This window comes from Arachis ipaensis, chromosome B4, assembly GCF_059453495.1.
Source record: "Arachis ipaensis isolate K30076 ecotype BB chromosome B4, ASM5945349v1, whole genome shotgun sequence".
In the NCBI taxonomy this organism is placed as follows: Eukaryota; Viridiplantae; Streptophyta; class Magnoliopsida; order Fabales; family Fabaceae; genus Arachis; species Arachis ipaensis.
In genome coordinates this window covers 47,171,853-47,197,824 of record NC_142439.1, presented here as the reverse complement: position 1 = coordinate 47,197,824, position 25,972 = coordinate 47,171,853, and the positions used below count along the sequence as shown (strand labels likewise).

At 39.8% G+C, this 25,972-nt stretch overlaps 1 protein-coding gene across 1 annotated transcript; it reads right to left on the bottom strand.

Annotated features, from left to right (window-relative positions):
- Positions 1-23,670: 23,670 nt before the first annotated feature.
- Positions 23,671-25,660, bottom strand: LOC148567443 (uncharacterized). The gene is made up of 3 exons (XM_088484568.1): positions 25,299-25,660; positions 24,509-25,249; positions 23,671-23,752 (listed from the first exon to the last, which is right to left on the bottom strand). The coding sequence occupies exons 1-3, from the start codon at positions 25,658-25,660 to the stop codon at positions 23,671-23,673; spliced, it is 1,185 nt and encodes a 394-aa protein (XP_088340694.1).
- Positions 25,661-25,972: the final 312 nt, after the last annotated feature.

Genomic DNA, 25,972 nt, shown 5'->3' with positions numbered 1-25,972 from the left:
CTTGAGCAAAAATCAGATTCAGAGGTAGAAGAAGGACTGCTGATGCTGTTGGATTCTGACCTCCCTTCACTCAAAGTGGATTTTCTAGAGCTACAGAACTCACAATGGCGCTCTTCCAATTACGTTGGAAAGTAGACATCCAGGGCTTTCCAGAAATATATAATAGTCCATACTTTGGCCGAGTTTAGATGACGCAAAAGGGCATTGAACGCCAGTTCTACGCTGCAGTCTGGAGTTAAACGCCAGAAACATGTTACAAGCCAGAGTTGAACGCCAGAAATACGTTACAAACTGGCGTTCAACTCCAAGAAAGAGCCTCTGCATGCGTAACATTCAAGCTCAGCCCAAGCACACACCAAGTGGGCCCGAAAGTGGATTTATGCATCAATTTCGTGGTATAAGCTAGATTGATGGCGGCATTCATGAGAATCCGGAAAGTCTAAACCTTGTCTGTGGTATTCCAAGTAGGATTCTGGGATTGAATGACTGTGACGAACTTCAAACTCGCGAGTGCTGGGCGTAGTGACAGACACAAAAGGAGGGTGAATCCTATTCCAGTATGATCGAGAACCTCAGATGATTAGCTGTGCTGTGACAGAGCATTTGGACCATTTTCACAAGAGGATAGGATGCAGCCATTGACCACGGTGATGCCTCCAGATGATTAGCCCTGCAGTGACAGTGCATCAGACCATTTTCACAGAGAAGATGAAAAGTAGCCATTGACATTGGTGATATCCTTACATAAAGCCAGCCATGGAAAGGTGTAGGATTGATTGGATGAAGACAACAGGAAAGTAGAAGTTCAGAGGGACGAAAGCATCTCTATACCTTTATCTAAAATTCTCACCAATAATATACATAAGTATTTCTATCTTTATTCTCTGTTTATTTATTATAAATTTCGAAAACTCCATAATGAATTATTATCCGCCTGACTGAGATCTACAAGATGACCATAGCTTGCTTCATACCAACAATCTCCGTGGGATCGACCCTTACTCACGTAAGGTTTTATTACTTGGATGACCCAGTGCACTTGCTGGTTAGTTGTATCGAAGTTGTGAATGAAAAACAATTTATTAAGACGTACGTACAGAGTTTGTGGCGCCGTTGCCTGAGATCACAATTTCGTGCACCAAAAATCCTTAGATTTTATGCATGATAAACCCTGAAAATGGGGTTTATCAACCTCCCCACACTTAAAGTATAGCATGTCATCATGCTAAGGGAAAGCAAAAGATCAAAGGACTATAGGGGCATAGGGTTCTTGTGATGCAATCTACCTACATAAATGCACTATGGTGTATGCTACTATCTACTTGGCCAAGAGCAGTTCAATCTTCCTAGAATACACATATGTATATGCACATAGGGCAAGATGATGGGCAATGTATGAACTCTACCAATTCTAGTCATCAAAGTGAAGTATGCACAATTTGTATGAAGAACGCTCGCGAGAGCCGGGAACAAGGAGTTGAGCTTCAAACCCCTCACCAGAAGTATTTGCACTCTATTCGCTCGGTGTATAGGGTTGATCACTCAATCCTCCCCTACTTCATGCTTTTCCATGCATGCATACAAGTATCTTGAGGTCTTTTCTTTAGGTTGTAATAGGGCTAGGGTCAAGGTAGGGATGCATATTTGGTCAAGTAAGCTTGAAATTTGAATCTTTGATGAGCTTAAACTTCTCACCTAACCTATGACCTCTTATACAATTTTAAAGCTAACCTAACTATCCATTCTTTCACTTTTCAACATACTCATGCATTTTCTTGTCATTTCACAACACTTGTGCATTGATTCTTATTGACTTTACTTTGGGGCACTTTGTCCCCTTTTTATTTCTTTCTTTTTCTTTTCTTTTTTTTCTTTTCTATTTTTTTCTTTTCTTTTCTTTTCCGTGCTCTTCTTTTTGTTTCTTTTTCTTTTTCTTGTATTTTTCTCATTCTTCTTTCTATATACAAGATCATCAATGCATAAGGTTTTACATTCATTACACATGGGCATGTACCCGATTCCCAATATTTACAACAAAAATACAAAACTACCCTTTTATTCACCCAATGTCCCAAGATTTCCCACACTTTAAATGACACACACACACACTAGCCTAAGCTAATCAAAGATCCAAATTAAGGACTTTTATTATTTTCCGCTTTAAGGCTTGTAATGTGCTAGAATTATGAACAAAGTGGGTTAAGCATAGGCTCAATTGGCTAACAATGGAAGATAAAAGGCAAGGCTATTTGGGTAAGTGAGCTAAATAAAACGATGGCCTCAATCATATAAACGTATGAATACAAGGAATAACGGACATATAGAATTAAACAAATCAAAGATCACAATCGTAGGAAGAGAACAATTGCACACAAGAAGGAAAAAACAAGTGGTTATAAAATGTAACCACACCATTAGGCTCAAAACTCGCTTGCTTGTGTTCTTGGCTCAAATTCTAATTTCATGTTCCAAAATACATCCTTCAAACATGCTAAGAATCAAAATATTTTCAAATTTTTAAATTTCAAAATTGGTAGGGTCGCCCTAAAATTCTAGTATTCTAGGAGAGAAGTCATTACTCTAACCAAGTGGATTTATTAAGAGATAACTAACATGCAAAGGATGCCAAAAATGAGAACCTAACATGCAATCTATCCTAATTAGCAAAGGTGATTCAAAATTTATTCGGGTGTTACCTACGAAGACCGGTCGACTGACCGACCTCCCCACACTTAGAAGTTGGCACGGTCCTCCGTGCCTTGAGTGAGACGCAGTAGTTGATCGACTTCCGAGTGTCCATCCTCTTTGTCATTATCGCTTTCCTCATTATTGGTATCGGTGGACATGGAAATTTCCGGTTCTTCCTTAGGTGGGGCTAGGCAACCTAGAAGCTTCTTGACAAAAGCGTAACGGCGTTGGTTACGCTGCTCATAACGGTCAAGCTTCTTGTGGAGCTCCTCTATGCGTTGCATGGATGACTTTGCTGGTGCGGATGTGGTAGAGGGGATGCTCATGGGGACGGATAGGTGTGGCTCTTCGGTGTCCGCCGAAGGGTAAAGGTATCTCCCGTTTGGAACAATATCTCCATCCACCGGGATCATGGCCCTTCTATCCTTGGTCTCTCGGGGAACACCGGCTGAGGAGACTAAGTCGGTCACTAGAGCGGGAAAGGGTAGATTCCTCTTAGCGTGGATGCGATCCATGGATTGGTGAATGAGACGGGGAATATGCACCGGTCTCTCGGTGAGGACATACCAGACCAACAAGGCTAACTCGGCAGTGATAGATGAGCCATGGGTGCTTGGGAGCACATAGTGGGCTAGAATTTGGGCCCATGCCTGAGACTCTCTAGTGAGAAAATGGGCGGTGATGCCCTTTGGCCGGGGTCTCATCCTTCCTCGAATCCAGAATGATTCAGGTATAGCAATGACCTTGAGGATAGCATCCCAATCAAACGCACGTTGGCACCGTGCCGACAAAATCCCTTGATAAGCATCAATCCCTTCCGTTAATGGTCCGGTCTTAAGCACATTTTAGATGGCCTCCTCTGTGACGGGAACTTGCCTTCGACGCACAAATATCGATGTAAGGGAGGGGGTGTGGTAGTTGGTGTAAAATTCAACCACCCAAGACAAGTTTGCCTCCCTTGGCTTCCTCAATAGGAACTCCCATTGCCGCCGTTCGATGCGGGGTATGATGAGCGGAATGACATGAGTCAGAGGGGATAGTAGGGGCTCCGCATGATAGTTCCTTGGTTTGATCAAGGGGTAGACAAGTTCGCAATAGCGATTGGGGAACTTGTTCGGATCCCTTGCCGGATTGTCCTTTTCCGAAACATCAATGTTAGCAACGCCCCTTGTCTTATTGGAGAGGGGCTTGGCTTTAGGTCCTTGTTGTGCTTTGCTAGTGGACTGTGAGGGTGCCTTCTTCGGTGCCTTTCCATTGTCTCTTTTGATCACCATCCTAGAAAAGAAGGAGAAGTGGTGAAATTAAGCTTAAAGAGGCATCAAGAAAGAATAAGCACACTAGTGATAGGGCGTAAAAGATAAGTAGCTTAGACACATGACAGCTGCAACATGAGACTAAGTCCATGATGAAAATCTTGGCTAATCACTAGCATGTGATGCATGAGTGGTATAGGCATACAAACAAGACGCATGAGAAGCACACACTCTTGACATCAATAACAAGAAGTGAGAATTAGGGGGTGAGCATGTAGAAATGAGATAAGATATGTAATAAGCTCAATGCACATATGAACAAGCAAGTGAAAGAGAAAGAACACCAAAATAGAAAACACTTAGTCAAAATAACTCCAAGAAGTCATGTAGGTCTTTCAACAAACACTTGGTGTGCATCCCATCTATGACAAAAATTGAGAGGAGAGTGACAATGTAACATCCCATAAAGCATTATCAATTATAATATCATACCACAAATTGCAAAAGAAAGCAAGTAAATCAAACAAGCTCATCAAGGCAAGAGTAAACTCCACTTGGAACACCCATGAGAAAGTGAAAAGAAAGAAGGAAAGAAGATGCAACAAACAAAGAAAATATGAATGCAACTATGAAGAGGGATTGTAAGGGAATGTAACTAAGGAAAGGGAAAAGGAAACAAAGAAAACTAAACAAAAATAGAAAGAGAAGTACCTTGAAAGGAGGAGGAAGAAAAGTGGGGTATGGAGGTGGGAGAAAAGGTAGGGAAGAGTGAGAGAAGGAAGAGGGAAAAGGGGGGTGTAGAATCGCCGGAGGTGGTGGTTGCTGCTAGTGGTGGCGGAGAAGACTGTTAGAGATGGTAGAGGAAGGTAGAAGTGAAGAAGAATAGAGGTAAGAAGAAAGAAAGAAAAGTGAAGGAGGAAGGCGCGCTTTAATTCAATTGGTTCGCTGAACCGACGCGCGCGCGCCATGCACGCGCACGCGTGCATGGGCGAAAATCAGTAAAGGCGCGGATGCGCACAGTGCGCATGTGCGTGAAGTTGTGAAATGTGGGTGTGCGCGCGAGCGCCAGGTGCGCATGCGCGTGCATAGGAGTTGTGCCCTCAGCACAAGTTGGGCACAACTCTAGCTCAACTCTCGGAAAAAAGTAACAGAGAATGAAATTTGGAGATCGACGCGGACGCGCACGGTGCACTGACTCATCGATCGTCATGATGGTCGAAGTACGCGTGCGCGCCTCGTGCGCATGCGGGTGAGTTGAGCTGGGCCAGTAGCATGAAATTGGCCCAATCAGGGCATAACTCTCGGGAGGGTTGGCCCAGGATCGCAAATTGCAGTAGTGACGCGTACGCGGCTAGTGCGCGTACGCGTGGTTTTTGCGCAAATGGCCATGTACGCGTGCGCGTGCATTGTGCGCACGCGTAATGCTGGTTATGCCTAGGGCCCAGAATTGGCCCAGAATTTGCACAACTCTTTGGAAGAATGGCCCAGGAGCTGCGAAGACCTATGGACGCGTACAACTACAGTGCGCGCACGCGTGCCCCCCCCCCCTTTTTTTTTGAATGAATATGAAAAATGCCTAATTGTCATGAATTAAATGGCCAATTCAGCCAAAGAGACCAAAAACATCCAAAATCAATGTAAGACCTAAAGAGGGGTGTTCTTCTAACACACAATCAAATCATTCATGGAAAAATGAATGCAACGCTTCATGAGTGAAATATCCTAGGTATTTACAATTAACTCTAATCAAATAGGGCTATAGCGAAGCAATCGCAACCCAATCAAGAGTTTAAAGACTATATACAAAAGGGTAAAAAGGATAGATCTCACCATGGTGGGGTGTCTCCCACCTAGCACTTTTGTTTAATGTCCTTAAGTTGGACTTCCACTAGTTCATTGCTCTTTGCCAAGAGGTGCGTCTTCCAAAAGGAATATCTCAATCTCTTTGTTACTCTTCATTTGCTCACCGTGATACAACTTGACACGGTGCCCATTGACCTATAAAATATCCAAAATTGAGGGATGGCACAAATGATAAACCCCATAGGATTCCGCTTTCACTACTTGATATGGGCCTTCCCATTTTGACCTTAGTTTATCGGGCAACAATCTCAATCTAGAATTGTAAAGAAGGACTAGATCACCGGCTTTAAATTTTTTGCCTCTTATGCTCCTATCATGCACGGCTTTCATTTTCTCCTTGTAAAGTCTAGAGTTCTCATAAGGTTCAAGCCTCAAACATTCTAACTCCACTAGTTGTAGCTTTCTCTCAATTCCGACTCCACCCAAACTTGGATTACACTCTTTGATGCCCAATATGCCTTGTGCTCTATCTCCACTGGTAAATGGCAAGCTTTGCCATACACCAACCGAAAGGGGCTCTTGCCAATTGGCATTTTGTATGCCGTTCGGTAGGCCCATAATGCATCGGTGAGCTTGGCACTCCAATCTTTCTTATTGGGTTTCACAATCCTTTCCAAGATGCGTTTAATCTCCCGATTGGAAACCTCGGCTTGGCCGTTTGTTTGTGTGTTGTAGGCCGTGGCTACTTTATGTATGATGCTATATTTCTTCATGAGTCCTTCCATTCTTTTGTTGTAAAAATTTGAACCTTGGTCGCTCACAATTGCTCGTGGTGACCCAAATCTATAAATGATATTATTTCTCACAAAAGAAAGGACCACATTAGCATCATCCGTCTAGGTGGGTATCGCTTCCACCCATTTGGACACATAATCAACGGCAAGTAGAATGTAGAGGAAACCATTAGAGTTTGGGAATGGCCCCATGAAGTCAATTCCCCACTGATAAACCCAAATTTTATGATATATATTGTGCTCAATTTAAGTGATTTATTCAACCCTTCATCCACTTATTCATGTAAATTGCATGGTTTTACTTTCCCTTCCTTATTATGTGATATATGTGAAAAACATGTTTCCTATGCTTTAAAAAATAATTATTTTAATTACCTTTTATTACCATTTAATGCCGTGATTTGTGTGTTGAGTAGTTTCAGATCTTCTAAGGCAGAAATGACTTAAAGGATGGAAAGGACACATACAAAAATGAAAGGAAAGCACAAAATGGAGTTTTTGAGAAACTGGCAGCGATGCGAACGCATGGACGACGCGGCCGCATGCCCAGTGCGAAAAGGCAGTGACGCGAACGCATGACTGACGCGGACGCGCGCCTTAAGTAGAATGTAGATGACGCGTATGCGTGACCGAAGCGAACGCGTGACAAGGAAAACTCCCAGATGACGCGACCGCGTGTCCCACGCGGACGCGTGACAGACGCCACGCTCTAAAAACTGCAGAAAACGCTCCCAGCGATTTCTGAAGCCCATTTTAGCCCAGATCCAAGTTCAGAAAGCGCATATTAGAGGTTATAAAGTGGGGGAATGCATCCATTCAAAAAAGGCCTTCATTTATTTACTTTTCATAGTTTAGATGTAGTTTTTAGAGAGAGAGGTTCTCTCATCTTTCTTAGGTTTTAGGATTAGGATTCCTCTTAAGGATTTAGAATTTCAACTCTTCATCAGGTTCAATATTTCTTTTACTTTATATTTCTCTTTTACTTTCGGATACTTTAATGCTATCCTTTAATTACTTATGTTGCCAGATTGGCTTATGAACTCTTTATGTTTAGATTGATTTTCTCTTATTAATGCAATTGAGGTATTTCAGATCTAAGATTCTTATTTAGCTTTTTATATTATTGGCTTTAATTGATTAACTGGAAGCTCTTGAGTTATCAACTATCCGTGATTGGTTGTTATGTCGGCTAAATTGAATGGTATTCCACTAACTCTAGTTTTTCCTTAGAAGTTGGCTAGGACTTGGGAATCTAACTAATTAGTTCAATTGACTTTCCCTTTCCTTCATAAGGGTTAACTAAGTGGGATTAACTTCCATTCTCATAGGAGTAACTAGGATAGGACTTCCGAATTTTCATACCTTGCCAAGAGTTTATTTTACAGTTATTTATTTATTTTACTTGTCATTTAAATTACTTGTCCCTTACTTTTAAAACCCCCAATTTACAAAACTCATAACCAATAATAAGAACATACCTCCCTGCAGTTCCTTGAGAAGACGACCCGAGGTTTAAATACTTCGGTTATCAATTTTAAAGGGGTTTGTTACTTGTGACAACCAAAACGTTTGTACGAAAGGATTTTCTGTTGGTTTAGAAGCTATACTTACACCGCGATCATATTTTTATATTTCTTTACCGATAGAAAAACCCGATCGTCAAAATGGCGCCATTGCCGGGGAACTGCAAACGTGTGCCTTATTATTGGTTATTGTAAATATTTTTTCTTTTACTTGTTTATCTGTTTTTGTTTTCTCCTTTTATTTTCATTAGCTACTATGTATTCTCACCCCTCTCGCTTTGAGTTTGGTTCTAATATTGTTGAAGGGAACAAAAGTTATAGCAGGAACATGCATCAAGGTCAGAGCAATCAAAGATGGATGGAGCCAAGAGGATCTGATCAACCCTTTAGGCAAGCAACATCACCCTCCAAGATATCATGGACGAGGACCACTATACAATGCATACCAAGCTAATAGACATGGTGGACCCCCTTGTAATTACCGACAAGCCCCACCCTGTGCTTATAGACCATCCTCTCAACGTAGTTTTGAACCATCACACTCACAAGTTTCTTTTTACTATTCATCACCGTATGACCCTTATCCACCACAATCCCAATCCAATTACTCCCAAGAACCACCACATTATTATTATGAACCCTCATACCCACCCCAACCTCCAATGAATGACAAACTTCGTGTTCTTCTTCAAGGGCAAGCAAGGATACAAAAGGGCGTACTGGAACTCACTACTGCCTTAACCGAGGTAGTGAACATAATAGCTTCCCGACATCTAAAAACTCAAGGTACTCCCATGGCTGCATGTGGAGAATCAAAAAAAGAGCGTAGCATGAAGGAAACACTAGAAACTCCAGTGGACAATGAGGAACATGGCTTTGTATTGGAACAAGTAGAGGAAGCCATGAAAGCTGTAGAGGAAGAAGTGGTTGAAGATTTAGGAGATGCTGAACCTCCATGGGAATCAAGAACTGTAAAAGATTCCGCTGAGAAGTCCGAAATTGATGCCAAAGAGGACAGTGCACAACCTCCAATGCATATACCTTGTGAAAAATTGGACGGAACAGACCAAGAAGTTGATTCCATGGGCAGTGATGATCATGAATCAAGCTCTCCTAGTCATGAATTCACATACGCAACTGAACTCCTTGAACCTGAAGAACCTTATCCAAGTGAATACGAAGATGACGTCGAGGTAGATTTTCTCTCAACTTCCAACGTATGACTTAAGTGATGAGGAAGACATAGACTTTGATCAGGACGCAGTTGTAGTTGAAGAGTTTTGCAAAGAAGTGGAGGAATTCACAGAAAAATACAAGGGAGTAGAGCTTACAGAACCACTGGAAATACCTATCCCAAGGCCATTACCACCTAATACAAGCTTCAAGTGGGTACAATCCTTAACCTTTATCTTTACTTTTCCACTTGAATATGGTTTGTTCGAAACAGATGGCCAGCTTAGAGCTCTCTGCGGCTTTAAGAGTAAGAAGGAAATGGCTCGTACTCAGAGCTGGTGTACAAGGTTCAATAAGGTTCCGTACTTCAATTCGCAGTGCACAGATTGGTACCGAGTGCAATTGAATGGGTCTTGGAAGACGTTTGGTCATCTTGGTGAGAATACAATTTCTAAACTGCCCGGATTGAAGAATATAGATCAAGACAAAGGCGGATTTAAAGGCAAAGTTTGGGGTCCGGAAATCTATTCCGACATTCGTCACCCTGGGAGCCTGAGAACCTGTCTGAAGCTGCTCAAAAGCTTTACATGCCTAGTTTGGGACTAATGAGCGGATAATTTATACGCTTTTTGGCATTGTTTTTAGTATGTTTTTAGTATGATTTAGTTAGTTTTTATTATATTTTTATTAGTTTTTAAATAAAAATCATATTTCTGGACTTTACTATGAGTTTGTGTGTTTTTCTGTAATTTCAGGTATTTTCTGGCTGAAATTGAAGGAGCTGAGCAAAAATCTGATTCAGGCTGAAAAAGGACTGCATATGCTGTTGGATTCTGACCTCCCTGCACTCAAAATGGATTTTCTGGAGCTACAGGAGTTCAAATGGAGCGCTCTTAATTGCGTTGGAAAGTAGACATCCAGGGCTTTTCAGAAATATATAATAGTTCATACTTTGCTCAAGGATAGACGACGTAAACTGGCATTCAACGCCAGCTCCATGTTGCAGTCTGGCGTTAAACGCTAGAAACAAGTTACAAGTTGGAGTTAAACGCCCAAAACAGGTTACAACCTGGCGTTTAACTCCAGAAACAGCCTAGGCATGTGTAAAGCTTAAGTCTCAGCCCCAGCACACACCAAGTGGGCCCCAGAAGTGGATTTCAGCACTATCTATCTTAGTTTACTTATTTTCTGTAAACCTAGGTTACTAGTTTAGTATTTAAACAACTTTTAGAGATTTATTTTGTACCTCATGACATTTTAGATCTGAACTTTGTACTCTTTGACGGCATGAGTCTCTAAACTCCATTTTTGGGGGTGAGGAGCTCTGCAACGTCTCGATGAATTAATGCAATTATTTCTGTTTTCCATTCAAACACGCTTGTTCCTATCTAAGATGTTCATTTGCGCTTCACTATGAAGAAGATTGAATGGGTATCTCTTAGATTTCTTAATCAGAATCTTCGTGGTATAAGCTAGGATTAATGGCGGCATTCATGAGAATCCGGAAAGTCTAAACCTTGTCTGTGCTATTCCGAGTAGGATTCAAGGATTGAATGGCTGTGACGAGCTTCAAACTCGTGATTGTTGAGCGTAGTGACAGACGCAAAAGGATCAATGGATCTTATTCCGACATGATCGAGAACCAACAGATGATTAGCCATGCTGTGACAGAGCATTTGGACCATTTTCACTGAGAGGATGGGAAGTAGCCATTGACAACGGTGACACCCTACATACAGCTTGCCATGGAAAGAGCCTTGCGTGTATGAAGAGGAGTACAAGAGAAAAGCTGAAATTCAGATGACAAAGCATCTCCAAAACTCTAACTTATTCTCCATTATTGCACAATAAGTATTTATTTTATGCCTTTTTACTTTTCACAATTGAACTTAAAAAACACTGTTGTTGGTATCCTGACTAAGAATAATAAGATAACCATAGCTTGCTTCAAGCCAACAATCTCCGTGGGATTCGACCCTTACTCACGTAAGGTATTACTTGGACGACCCAGTGCACTTGCTGGTTAGTTGTGCAAATTTGTGAGAAATAGTAATATTGACATTGACATACACATTTTTGTGCACCAAGTTTTTGGCGCCGTTGCCGGGGATTGTTCGAGTTTGAACAACTGACGGTTCATTTTGTTGCTTAGATTAGGAAAAATTTTTCTTTTTGGTTTAGAGTCTTTTATTATTGTTTTTGGTTGAAATTTTTTTTAATCCTTATTTTCTCTTTTTAAAATTTTTCGAAAATTTTATAAACTGATAATTGAGCTTTTCTGTTTGAGTTTAGTTTCATGTTTTAAGTTTGGTGTCAATTGCATGTTTTTATTTTCTTTTAAATTTTCGAAATTGTGTTCATTGTTCTTTCTTAATCTTCAAGTTGTTCTTGTTTATTTTCCTTGTTTGATCTTTAGTTTTTCTTGTTTTGTGATTTTTCTTATTTTTCTTGTGCATTTTCGAATTATTAGCATCTAAAAAAAGGATTTATTTATACCTTGTTAAAACACTTTAAATTTATAGCTCAATTGGCTAGAGCGTGGTGCTTATGTTCTTGGTAATTGGTTATCCTCTTTTTAAAAACTTTTTCAAAAATAATTTTTCTTTGAATAAATCTTGTGCCAAACTATAAGTTTGGTGTTTTCTTGTTTATTTTTCTTTAGTTTTCGAAAGTTTTATTTTGGTTTTCCAAATATTTTAAGTTTGGTGTTCTATCTTCATATTCTTGTTGTTCTTGTGAGTCTTCAAAGTGTTCTTGAGTCTTCCTTGTGTTTTGATCTTAAAATTTTTAAGTTTGGTGTTCCTTGGTGTTTCCCTCCAAAATTTTCGAAAATAAGGAGCATTAGATCTAAAAATTTTAAGTTTTGTGTCTTTTTATTGTTTTTCTCTTTCCTCATTGAATTCAAAAATATCTTTTTCCTTTATTTTAATTGATTTTTCGAATTTTTCTTTTAAAAATTCAGATTTTATTTTAAAAATTTTTTATTTTATCTTATCTTAGATTTAAAATTTCAAAATTCCAATCTTTTTCAAAAAAAAATCATATCTTTTTCAAAATCTTATCTTATCTTATTTCAAATTTCAAATTTCAATTTTCAAATTTCAATTATCAAATTTCAAATTTCAAATTTCAAATTTCAAATTTCAAATTTCAAATTTCAAATTTCAAAATTAATTTTCAAATTTAAAATTTAAATTTCAACACTTTTTAATTTAAATTCCTTATCTTCTCTTACCTAGCTTATCTTATCTTTTCTAATCTCAAATCTTAAAATCAAATCTTTTTCATATCTTTTCTTTTTTTTATTTTATTTTATTTTCTTACAAGTATCTTTAACTTTAAGACATATCTTTTTCAAAACTTCCTAACTAATTTCTCTCTCTTCATTTTTTTTTGAAAATCCTCACCCACATTTTTTTCAAATCTTTTTAATTAATTTAGTTTTCAATTTTCTTTTATTTCTTTTTCTTCTAATTTTCGAAAATATAGTAAATTTTTTAGTTATTTTATTTTATTTTATTTTATTTTAATTTCGGTTTTCAAAAAAAAAAAATATATATTTGCAATCCGCATCATCTCCCTTTCTCCATCATGGACCTAAGTGGAAATGAACAGTCCAGAAGGACTCTGGGGTCCTATGCTAACCCCACTACTGCTTCATATGGGAGTAGTATCTGTATACCCTCCATTGGAGTCAGTAGCTTTGAGTTGAATCCTCAGCTCATTATCATGGTGCAGCAAAGTTGCCAGTATTCTGGTCTTTCACAGGAAGAACCTGCAGAGTTTCTGGCACAATTTTTACAAATTGCTAACACAGTACATGAGAAAGAAGTAGATCAGGATGTCTACAGATTATTACTGTTTCCATTTGCTGTAAAAGACCAAGCTAAGAGGTGGTTAAATAACCAACCTAAGGCTAGCATAAGGACATGGAAACAACTGTCAGAAAAATTCCTGAATCAATACTTCCCTCCAAAACGGATGACACAGCTAAGGCTGGACATCCAAGGCTTTAAACACGGAGATAATGAATCTCTTTATGATGCCTGGGAGTGATACAGAGAGATGCTAAGAAAATGCCCCTCTGAAATATTTTCAGAATGGGTGCAGTTAGACATTTTCTATTATGGGCTTACAGAGAGAGCTCAAATTTCTCTAGATCACTCAGCTGGTGGATCTATACACATGAGAAAGACAATTGAAGAGGCTCAAGAGCTTATTGATACAGTTGCCAGAAATCAGCATCTGTACCTAAATAGTGAATCTTCCATGAAAGAAGAGGCTAAAACAGTAACTGTTGAACTCAGTCCTGCAGAACAAATTACTGAATTCAATCAGCAATTAGACTTTCTAACAAAACAGTTGGCCGAATTCAAGGAGATACTACAAGACACAAGAATGGCTAATATAAATATGGAGGTACAGTTGAAGCAAACAGAACAACAGTTATCAAAACAAATAATAAAAGAGTGCCAAGCAGTTCAATTAAGAAGTGGGAAAACATTAAATACCTCACTTCAAGGTAGCAGGAAGCCAAAAAATGAACAAACTGTTATTCAAAATCCATCTAAGGATAGTAAGAACCCAGAGAGGAATAACTCTAGCGTTCAAATGCTAGAAACAAGTAAGGAGTTGGCGTCAAACGCCCAATGGAAGCTCAGTTCTGGCGTTCAAACGCCAGGAACAAGTAAGGAGTTGGCGTCCAACGCCACTCCAGCTTCTAACCCTGGCATTCAAATGCCAATGAGGGATCAGACACACACAAGTGGTGATAACAACCCCTCTAAAAAGGCTTCTCCAACCACCTCTGTAGGAAATAAACCTGCAGCAAATAAGATTGAGGAATATAAAGCCAAGATACCTTATCCTCAGAAACTCCGCCAAGAGGAGCAGGATAAGCAATTTGCTCGCTTTGCAGATTATCTCAGGACTCTTGAAATAAAGATTCCATTTGCAGCGGCACTTGAGTAAATACCTTCTTATGCCAAGTTCATGAAGGAGATCTTGAGTCATAAGAAGGATTGGAGAGAAACTGAAAGAGTTCTCCTCATTGAAGAATGCAGTGCAGTGATTCTGAAAAGCTTTCCAGAAAAGCTTAAAGATCCCGGAAGCTTTCTAATACCATGCATACTAGAGGGTAATTGAACCAAGACAGCTTTATGTGATCTTGGGGCAAGTATCAACCTAATACCTGCATCCACTATCAGAAAGCTTGGTTTAACTGAAGAAGTTAAACCAACCTGGATATGTTTCCAACTTGCTGATGGCTCCATTAAATACCCATCAGGCGTGATTGAGGACATGATTGTCAGGGTTGGGCCATTCGCCTTTCCCACTGACTTTGTAGTGCTGGAAATGGAGGAACACAAAAGTGCTACTCTCATTCTAGGAAGACCTTTCCTAGCAACTGGACAAACTCTCATTGATGTCCAAAAGGGGGAAGTAACCCTGAGAGTCAATGAGGATGAGTTTAAGTTGAATGCTGTCAAAGCCATGCAGCATCCAGACACACCAAAAGACTGCATGAAAGTTGATCTCATTGACTCTTTGGTAGAGGAGGTCAACATGGCTGAGAGTCTCGAATCAGAGCTGGAAGACATCTTTAAAGATGTTCAGCCTAATTTGGAGGGTTCAGAGGAATTGAAAGAGCCTCTGAGACTTCCTCAGGAAGAGGAGAAACCTCCTAAACCCGAGCTCAAGCCATTACCACCATCCCTGAAATATGCATTTCTGGGAGAAGGTGACACTTTTCCAGTGATCATAAGCTCTGCTTTAAATCCACTGGAAGAGGAAGCACTAATTCAAGTGCTAAGGACACACAAGACAGCTCTTGGGTGGTCCATAAGTGACCTTAAGGGCATAAGCCCAGCTAGATGCATGCATAAAATCCTATTGGAGGATGATGCTAAGCCAGTGGTTCAACCACAGAGACGGCTAAATCCAGCCATGAAGGAAGTGGTGCAGAAAGAGGTCACCAAATTACTGGAGGCTGGGATTATTTATCCTATTTCTGATAGCCCCTGGGTGAGCCCTGTTCAAGTTGTTCCCAAGAAGGGAGGCATGACAGTGGTTCATAATGAAAAAAATGAACTGGTTCCCACAAGAACAGTTACAGGGTGGCGCATGTGTATTGACTATAGAAGGCTCAATACTGCCACAAGAAAGGATCATTTTCCTTTACTATTCATAGACCAGATGCTAGAAAGACTAGCAGGTCATGATTATTACTGCTTTTTGGATGGCTATTCAGGCTACAACCAAATTGCAGTAGATCCCCAGGATCAAGAGAAAACAGTATTCACATGTCCATCTGGAGTGTTTGCTTACAGAAGGATGCCATTTGGGCTGTATAATGTGCCTGCAACCTTTCAGAGATGCATGCTCTCTATTTTCTCTGATATGGTGGAAAAATTTTTGGAAGTCTTCATGGATGACTTCTCAGTATATGGAGACTCATTCAGCTCCTGTCTTGATCACCTGACACTGGTTCTGAAAAGATGCCAAGAGACTAACCTGGTTTTAAACTGGGAGAAATGTCACTTTATGGTGACTGAAGGGATTGTCCTTGGGCATAAGATTTCGAACAAAGGAATAGAGGTGGATCAAGCTAAAGTAGAGGTAATTGAAAAATTACCACCACCTGCCAATGTTAAGGCAATCAGAAGCTTTCTGGGGCATGTAGGATTCTATAGGAGGTTTATAAAGGATTTTTCAAAAATTGCAAAATCTCTGAGCAATCTGCTAGTTGCTGACACGCCATTTGTGTTTGACACAGAGTGTCTGCAGGCGTTTGAAACTCTAAAAGCTAAGCTGGTCACAGCACTAGTTATTTATGAACCAGACTGGACATTACCATTCGAATTAATGTGTGATGCCAGTGATCATGCCATTGGTGCAGTATTGGGGCAGAGGCATAACAAGCTTCTGCATGTCATTTATTATGCTAGCCGTGTTTTAAATGATGCCCAGAAAAATTACACAACCACAGAAAAATAATTGCTTGCAGTGGTTTATGCCATTGACAAGTTTAGATCATACTTAGTAGGATCAAAAGTGATTGTGTACACTGACCATGCTGCTCTTAAATATCTACTCACAAAGCAGGATTCAAAACCCAGGCTCATAAGATGGGTGTTGCTTCTGCAAGAGTTTGATATAGAAATAAGAGACAGAAAAGGGACAGAGAACCAAGTGGCTGATCATCTATCCCGGATAGAACCAGTAGAAGGGGAGTTTCCCCCCTCTATTGAGATCTCTGAGACCTTTCCGGATGAGCATTTGTTTGCCATTCAGGAAACACCATGGTTTGCAGACATTGAAAACTATAAAGCTGCAAGGTTCATACCCAAGGAGTACAGCAGGCAACAAAAGAAAAAATAAATTACTGATGCAAAGTACTACTTGTGGGATGAACCCTATCTCTTTAAGAGATGTGCAGACGGAATAATCCGTAGGTGTGTGCCTAGAGAAGAAGCACAGAGGATCTTATGGCATTGCCATGGATCACAATATGGAGGCCATTTCGGAGGTGAGCGAACAGCCACCAAGGTCCTCCAATGTGGCTTCTACTGGCCTACACTCTATAGGGATTCCCGAGAGTTTGTACGTAACTATGACAGTTGCCAAAGAGCTGGTAATCTGCCTCATGGTTACGCCATGCCTCAACAGGGAATCTTGGAGATTGAGTTGTTTGATGTATGGGGAATTGACTTCATGGGACCTTTCCCACCATCATACTCAAACATTTATATTCTGGTGGCAGTCGACTATGTATCAAAAAGGGTAGAGGCCGTTGCCACACCCACCAATGATACTAAAACAGTGCTGAAGTTCCTCCAAAAACATATCTTCAGCAGGTTTGGTGTCCCTAGAGTACTAATCAGTGATAGGGGCACTCACTTCTACAACAAACAGCTTTACTCTACCATGGTCCGGTTTGGGATTTGCCACAAGGTGGCGACTCTATATCATCCACAGACAAATGGGCAAGCTGAAGTCTCTAATAGAGAACTAAAAAGAATCTTGGAACGGACTGTAAGTACCCGTAGAAAGGATTGGGCAAGAAGCTTGGATGATGCTCTGTGGGCTTACAGAACAGCATTCAAGACTCCTATAGGGACCTCTCTATACCAGCTTGTGTATGGTAAGGCCTGTCATCTGCCCGTGCAACTGGAATATAAGGCCTACTGGGCAACCAGATTCCTAAACTTTGATGCCAAATTAGCTGGAGAAAAAAGATTGCTCCAGCTGAATGAGCTAGAGGAATTCAGATTCACTGCTTTCGAAAATGCCAAGCTTTACAAAGAGAAAGCAAAAAGATGGCATGACAGAAAGTTGTCATCTAGAGTCTTTGAACCAGGACAGAAAGTTCTGTTATTTAACTCTAGGCTCAGGCTATTCCCCGGGAAACTGAAATCTCGGTGGAGGGGACCATATGTGATTACAAGTGTGTCACCATATGGCTATGTGGAGCTTCAAGACATTGATTCTGATAAGAAGTTCATTGTTAATGGACAGAGAATCAAGCATTATCTTGAAGGCAATGTTGAGCAAGAGTGCTCAAGGCTGAGGCTAGATTAAAAGCTCAGCAAGGTCCAGCTAAAGACAAATAAAGAAGCGCTTATTGGGAGGCAACCCAATGTTATTTAACTATATCTCTTTATTTTCTATTGCTATTTTATGTTTTCCTTAGGTTGATGATCATGTGAAGTCACAAAAACAACTGAAAAATCAAAAACAGAATGAAAAACAGCATTAAAAACAGCACACCCTGGAGGAGGAATAGTCTGGCGTTTAAACGCCAGAAACAAGCATCTGTCTGGCGTTTAACGCCAGAAACAGGCACCAAGCTGGCGTTTAACGCCAGAAGCAAGCATCTACCTGGCGTTAAATGCCAGAAACAAGCTACATTTGGGCGTTTAATGCCAGAAACAGGCAGCAGTCTGGCGTTAAACGCCAGGATTGCAGAGCAAGGGCGTTTTACATGCCTAATTGGAGCAGGGATGTTAAGTCCTTAACCCCACTGGATCTGTGGACCCCACATGATCCCCACCTCTTCTTCTCTCCTTATTACACCTTTCCATAACACTCTTCCCCAAATTAACCTCCACCAATCACCTCCATTACTCCTCCAAAACCATCATACAACCCACCTACACCCACCCACTCAAATTCAAACCACTCACACCTCTCCATCTCATCTATTTTCTTTTTCTTCTACTACTTTCTTTCTTTTGCTCGAGGATGAGCAAACATTTTAAGTTTGGTGTGGAAAAAGCAGTGCTTTTTTTTGTTTTTCCATAACCACTAATGCCTCGAGGGATGCACTTCCCTCCACAAAATTATTGGGAGCAAATCAACACTTCCCTAGGAGAATTAAGTTCCAACATGGGACAACTAAGGGTGGAGCACCAAGAGCACTCCATCATCCTCCATGAAACTAGAGAAGATCAAAGAGCTATGAGGGAGGAGCAACAAAGACAAGGAAGAGACATAGAGGAGCTCAAGAGCACCATTGGTTCTTCAAGAAGAGGAAGACGCCACCCTCACTAAGGTGGACTCATTCCTTAATCTCCTTGTTCTTATTTTTCTGTTTTTCATTTACTGTGCTTTATGTTTATGTTTGTATCTTGTTACATGATCATTAGTGTCTAAGTGTCTATGCCTTAAAGTTATGAATATGAATCCATCACCTTTCTTAAATGAAAAATGTTTTTAATTGAAAAAGAAAAAAAAGTGCATGAATTTCGAATTTTAAAACAGTTTAATTATTTTGATGTGGTGGCAATACTTCTGTCTTTCTGAATGAATGCTTGAACAGTGCATATTTTTGATATTTTTGATTCATGAATGTTAAAATTGTTGGCTCTTGAAAAATGATGAAAAAGGAAGAATATTATTTGATAATCTGAAAAATCATAAAAATAATTCTTGAAGCAAGAAAAAGCAGTGAATACAAAAGCTTGCAGAAAAAAAATAGCGAAAATGAAAGAAAAAAAAAAGAGAAAAAGCAAGCAGAAAAAGCCAATAGCCCTTAAAACCAAAAGGCAAGGGTAATAAAAAGGATCCAAGGCTTTGAGCATCAGTGGATAGGAGGGCCTAAAGGAATAAAATCCTGGCCTAAGCGGCTAAACCAAGCTGTCCCTAACCATGTGCTTGTGGCGTGAAGGTGTCAAGTGAAAACTTGAGACTGAGCGGTTAAAGTCGAGATCCAAAGCAAAAAGAAGAGTGTGCTTAAGAACCCTGGACACTTCTAATTGGGGACTCTAGCAAAGCTAAGTCACAATCTGAAAAGGTTCACCCAGTCATGTGTTTGTGGCATTTATATATCCGGTGGTAATACTGGAAAACAAAGTGCTTAGGGCCCCGGCCAAGACTCATAAAGTACCTGTGTTCAAGAATCAACATAATAAACTAGGAAAGTCAATAACATTATCTGAATTCTAAGTTCCTATAGATGCCAATCATTCTGAACTTCAAAGGATGAAGTGAGATGCCAAAACTGTTCAGAAGCAAAAAGCTAATAGCCCCGCTCATCTAATTAATACTGATCTTCACAGATGTTTTGGAATTTATTGTATATTCTCTTCTTTTTATCCTATTTGCTTTTCAGTTGCTTGGGGACAAGCAACAATTTAAGTTTGGTGTTGTGATGAGCGGATAATTTATACGCTTTTTGGCATTGTTTTTAGTATGTTTTTAGTATGATTTAGTTAGTTTTTATTATATTTTTATTAGTTTTTAAATAAAAATCATATTTCTGGACTTTACTATGAGTTTGTGTGTTTTTCTATAATTTTAGGTATTTTATGGCTGAAATTGAGGGAGCTGAGCAAAAATCTGATTCAGGCTTAAAAAGGACTGCAGATGCTGTTGGATTCTGACCTCCCTGCATTCGAAATGGATTTTCTGGAGCTACAAGAGTCCAAATGGCGCGCTCTTAATTGCGATGGAAAGTAGACATCCAGGGCTTTCCAGCAATATATAATAGTCCATACTTTAGCCGAGTTTAGATGACGCAAAAGGGCGTTGAACGCCAGTTTTATGCTGCAGTCTGGAGTTAAACGCCAGAAACACGTTACAAGCCAGAGTTGAACGCCAGAAATACGTTACAAAAGGGATGCATGCTCATGTGAAATCAAAACAATTGAATTACCATGTGCATTAAAAAAATATTTTTTATTTATATTTAAATAAAGAGTATACAAAAATTCACCAATTGCAAAATAAAAAGAATCAATGCACATGGGACAAAGTTAAATTTAATGCATGAGTGTGCAATACAAAGGGAAAATTTGGGCAAATGGGTTAAAGAAATTTTGATTTATAGAGTATGTATGTTAGGTGAGATCTTAGACTAATCAAGGATTCACTTATTAACTCACTTAGCCTTATACATATATCCTTACCCTTACCTTGGCCCCATTACAACCTTGAATAAGACCTCATGATTTTTGTATGTCTGTATTCTATAATTGTTGATTGGTTAGGTGAAAAACAAAGTTATAGAAAGTAAGGATAAAAAGAACAATAGAGTGATTAACCCAATAAACACTAAGTGACTAGAGAGTAAACACAAAATCCAGTGAGGGTTCAATAGCTCATCACCATACATATCTCTGCTTAAATTGTTAATTGTCTTGCAAGTTTGTAAAATATTTTTTACCCATCTCAATTGTAAAAGTCCTTTTACATTATCTAGGGTTTGGCTATGCATATATGATTCCTTGAGGATATGAATTAATTTAATTACATGTAAGTTTTATATACAAGTAAATAACAATTAGAATTGCATGATTCATTTAGGTAGTTGCATTTAGAATAGATTGCATTGCATGAGATTCCACCACTTTAACCTTACCTTACTCTTTATCTTGGATTTAGCATGAGGACATGCTATTGTTTAAGTGTGGAGAGGTTGATAAACCCATATTTTATGATATATATTGTGCTCAATTTAAGTGATTTATTCAACCCTTCACCCACTTATTCATGTAAATTGCATGGTTTTACTTTCCCTTCCTTATTATGTGATATATGTGAAAAACGTGTTTCCTAGTCTTTAAAAAATAATTATTTTAATTACCTTTTATTACCATTTGATGTCGTGATTTGTGTGTTGAGTAGTTTTAGATCTTCTAAGGAAAGAATGACTTAAAGAATGGAAAGGAGACATACAAAAATGGAAGGAAAGCACAAAATGGAGTTTTTGAAGAAACTGGCAGCGACGCGAACGCATGGATGATGCGGCCGCATGCCCAGCGCGAAAAGGCAGCGACGCGAACGCGTGACTGATGCGGACGCGTGCCTTAAGCAGGACGCAGATGACGCGTACGCATGACCAAAGCGAACGCGTGACAAGGAAAACTCCCAGATGACGCGACCGCGTGACCCACGCGGACGCGTGATAGACGCCATGCACCAGAAATTGCAGAAAATTCTCCCAGCGATTTCTGAAGCCCTTTTTGGCCATGATCCAAGTTCAGAAAGCACAGATTAGAGGTTATAAAGTGGGGGAATGCATCCATTCAAAAAAGGCCTTCATTTATTTACTCTTCATGGTTTAGATGTAGTTTTTAGAGAGAGAGGTTCTCTCCTTTCTCTTAGATTTTAGGATTAGGATTCCTCTTAAGGATTTAGAATTTCAACTCTTCATCAGGTTCAATATTTCTTTTACTTTATATTTCTCTTTTACTTTCAGATACTTTAATGCTATCCTTTAATTACTTATGTTGCCAGATTGGCTTATAAACTCTTTATGTTTAGATTGATTTTCTCTTATTAATGATATTGAGGTATTTCATATCTAAGATTCTTATTTAGCTTTTTATATTATTGGCTTTAATTGATTAACTGGAAGCTCTTGAGTTATCAACTATACGTGATTGGTTGTTATGTCGGCTAAATTGACTGGTATTCCACTAACTCTAGTCTTTTCTTATGAGTTGGCTAGGACTTGGAAATCTAACTAATTAGTTCACTTGACTTTCCCTTGCCTTCATAAGGGTTAACTAAGTGGGATTAACTTCCATTCTCATAGGAGTAACTAGGATAGGACTTCCGAATTTTCATACCTTGCCAAGAATTTATTTTACAGTTATTTATTTATTTTACTTGTCATTTAAATTACTTGTCCCTTACTTTCAAAACCCCCAATTTACAAAACTCATAACCAATAATAAGAACATACCTCCCTGCAGTTCCTTGAGAAGATGACCCGAGGTTTAAATACTTCTGTTATCAATTTTAAAGGGGTTTGTTACTTGTGACTACCAAAACGTTTGTACGAAAGGATTTTCTGTTGGTTTAGAAGCTATACTGACAACGCGATCATATTTTTATATTTCTTTACCGATAGAAAAACCCGATCGTCACCCACACATCAAAAATCTCACAAAATAGCATGGTTTTTTGGGGGATTTCATCCTTTCTGGAGATGTTACCAAATCTAATGTATTGAGAACAAGATTTACAAAAATGAGAAGAGTCCTTGAAAAGAGTTGGCCACCAAAAGCCACAATCTAGGATTTTCCGTGCCATTCTTTGAGGTCAAAAATGGCCTCCTCCTTCGGAGGAGTGGCAAGCTTCCAAGATTGAGTAGAATTTGGTTTGTGGAATGCACCTTCGAATTACTTGATCCGCCCCACATCTCCAAAGGTATGGGTCATCCCACACATAGTATTTGGATTCGCTTTTTAGCTTATCCCTTTGATGTTTGGAGAGATTAGGAGGGAAGGAGCGAGATATTAAGTAATTGGCGATTGGTGCATACTAAGGAATGGTTTCCGAGATTGTATGCAAGCCCTCAAAGGGAAAATAATCATTGATAAGAGTAGTATCACCTTTTGTGTGTTGAAGGCGACTTAAATGGTCTGCCACTAGGTTTTGTGTACCACTCCTATCCTTGATTTCCAAGTCAAATTCTTGCAATAACAAAACCCATCTAATCAATCTTGGTTTAGATTCCTTCTTAGCCAACAAATACTTTAACGCCGCATGATCCGAATACACTACCACCTTTGAACCGAGAAGATATGCTCGGAACTTGTCCAAGGCAAAAACAATGGCCAAAAGTTCTTTTTCGGTAGTACTGTAGTTGGATTGGGCTCCATCTAGTATTTTTGATGCATAGGCTATGACATATGGAATCTTACCCTCGCGTTGTGCTAACGCGGCTCCCACGGCAAAATTTAAAGCATCACACTTTATTTCAAATGGCCGACTCCAATCCGGCCCTCGCACAATGGGAGCTTGGGTCAATGCTACCTTGAGCTTGTCAAAAGCCTCCATGCATTCCTTGCTTAAATCAAACACAACATGTTTTTGTAACAACTTTGAGAGAGGCAATGCTATCTTGCTAAAATCCTTTATGAATCTCCGATAAAATCCTGCATGTCCAAGGAAATAGCGGACCTCCCTCTCGGAAGAGGGGTAAGGCTAACTAGATATGACATTAATCTTGGCCGGATCTACGGAAATACCATCTTTGGAAATAATATGTCCTAAAACAATCCCTTGCCTAACCATGAAATCACACTTCTCAAAATTTAAGACAAGGTTGGTTTTAGTACATCTTTCCAAAATTTTTTCAAGATTATCCAAGCAATGATCAAAAGAATCACCATATACCGTGAAGTCATCCATGAATACCTCCATGCATTGCTCTAGAAAATCCACAAAGATGCTCATCATGCACCTTTGGAAAGTTGCCGGTGCATTGCATAAGCCGAATGGCATACACTTGTTGGCATAAGTTCCAAAAGGGCAAGTAAATGTTGTTTTTTCTTTGTCCTCTAGAGCAATGTGTATTTGGAAGTACCCTGAATAGCCATCTAGAAAGCAATAATGGGATTTACCGAATAATCCATCGAGCATTTGATCGATAAACAGAAGTGGAAAATGATCTTTTCTAGTGGCCGAGTTCAACCTTCGATAGTCTATGCATACTCGCCAAGAGTTTTGCACCCGTGTTGCTATGAGCTCCCCGCTTTAATTCTTGATTGTGGTTACCCCAGACTTCTTAGGCACAACTTGAACAAGACTTACCCATTCACTATCCGAAATGGGGTAGATGATGTTTGCCTCGAGTAACCGTGTCACCTCTTTCTTGACAACCTCCAAAATAGTAGGATTTAATTGCCTTTGAGGTTGTCTCACGGGTCTAGCTTCTTCTTCCAAAAAGATCCGGTGCTCACACACTTGGGGACTTATCCCCACTAGATCTGCCAAACTCCACCCTATTGCCCTTTTGTTCTTCCTCAAAACACATAGTAACTTTTCTTCTTGTTGAGGATTTAGTTCCCTTGCTATGATCACCGGGAACTTGTGGGCTTCATCAAGGTATGAGTACTTTAGGTGGGGTGTCAATGGCTTCAATTCTAGCTTTTGCTCTTGGCTTGTCATTTGAACTTCTTTACTTGGATTGTCACCATTTTCTTCAATTATATGTTTCTCTTCTAGCCTTGCACAATACACTTTGGCCACAATGTTGTCAATTAGATCACACCGGAATATGGAATGGTTCTCCGGTGGGTGCCTCATTGCTTCTTCTAAGCTAAAACTTACAACTCTCCCATCTATTTCAAACGAATAGGTTTCCGAATGGGCATCCAACTTGAACCTAGAGGTCCTCAAAAACGGCCTTCCAAGTAGGATAGATGATGCCCTCTCGGATTCACTTGGTGGCATCTCAATGATATGAAAATCAATTGGAAATATCAAACCCTTTATGTCGACCAACACATCTTCCGCAACACCCGACACGGTTATTATGCTCTTGTCCGCCAAGACAAACCGAGCCGCCGACCGCTTCAATGGTGGGAGCTTCAATAGATGATAAACGGAAAGAGGCATAATGCTAACGCATGCACCATGGTCGCATATACAATCAATGAATTGGACTCCATCAATGACACAAGAAACTAAACAAGGACCTGGATCAACACACTTTTTTGGAATGGATCCCATCAAAGCCGAAATGGAACTACCCAATGGAATGGTTTCCAACTCATGAATTCTATCTTTGTCATACACAAGTCCTTAAAAAGTTTCACATATTTAGGCACTTGATGTATAGCATATCAAGTTCCACACGCTTTTTAGCCTTTCTTGCCAATGTAGGAAATGGAATTGGTTGAGCCACTTCCTCCAAGATTTGTTCCTTTCTGGGGACTTCACTCCATGGTAGAGGGTCCTCATCTTCAACTATTACATGTGACTCCTCCTCTTCTTCAATTTCTTCTATCTCAACTCCATCTTCCTCTTGAGTGACTTTCATTGGACTAGGTGCCTTTGAATTCCTCTCCTTCAATTGAGTTCCAGACCTCAAGGTTACGGCGTTAATGCCACCCTTGGGGTTGGGTAGAGGTTGAGAAGGTATGTCACTAGATGTTGAGGCTTGAGAAATGGGAGTAGAGGGTGGGTCCATGCGAGCAATGAGAGCTTGGAGGGTGGAAGTAAGACCATTGAGACTTGAGTTGAGTGTGTTTTGGAGTTTTTTTTGTCCTTGGAGTATGGACCGGAGTGTGTCATCTTGATTTGGAGATGTGGAAGGATAGGTGATTTGTGGTGCTTGGGGTTGGTTGGGTGGAAGTGGTTGTCTATGAGGTGGTATGTAGGTTTGATAGTTCCTTCCTTGATTTGGTTGTTGGTTTGGAGGGTTTTGTGAATAGCGGTTTTGTGGAGTGTTGTTGTTCCACCTTTGGTTGCCTCCATTGTCCCTTCCTCCTTGTTGATAATT

What these genes read in the sequence shown, in the direction of transcription:
- LOC148567443 (XM_088484568.1), bottom strand. Translation starts at nt 25,660, where the DNA reads ATGGACCCACCCTCTACTCCCATTTCTCAAGCCTCAACATCTAGTGAC. An exon ending in CTTGATATGCTATACATCAA is followed by an intron (nt 25,250 to 25,298) that starts GTGCCTAAATAT and finishes TGACAAAGATAG; the next exon opens with AATTCATGAGTTGGAAACCA. An exon ending in AATCCTCAACAAGAAGAAAA is followed by an intron (nt 23,753 to 24,508) that starts GTTACTATGTGT and finishes TTTCATGGTTAG; the next exon opens with GCAAGGGATTGTTTTAGGAC.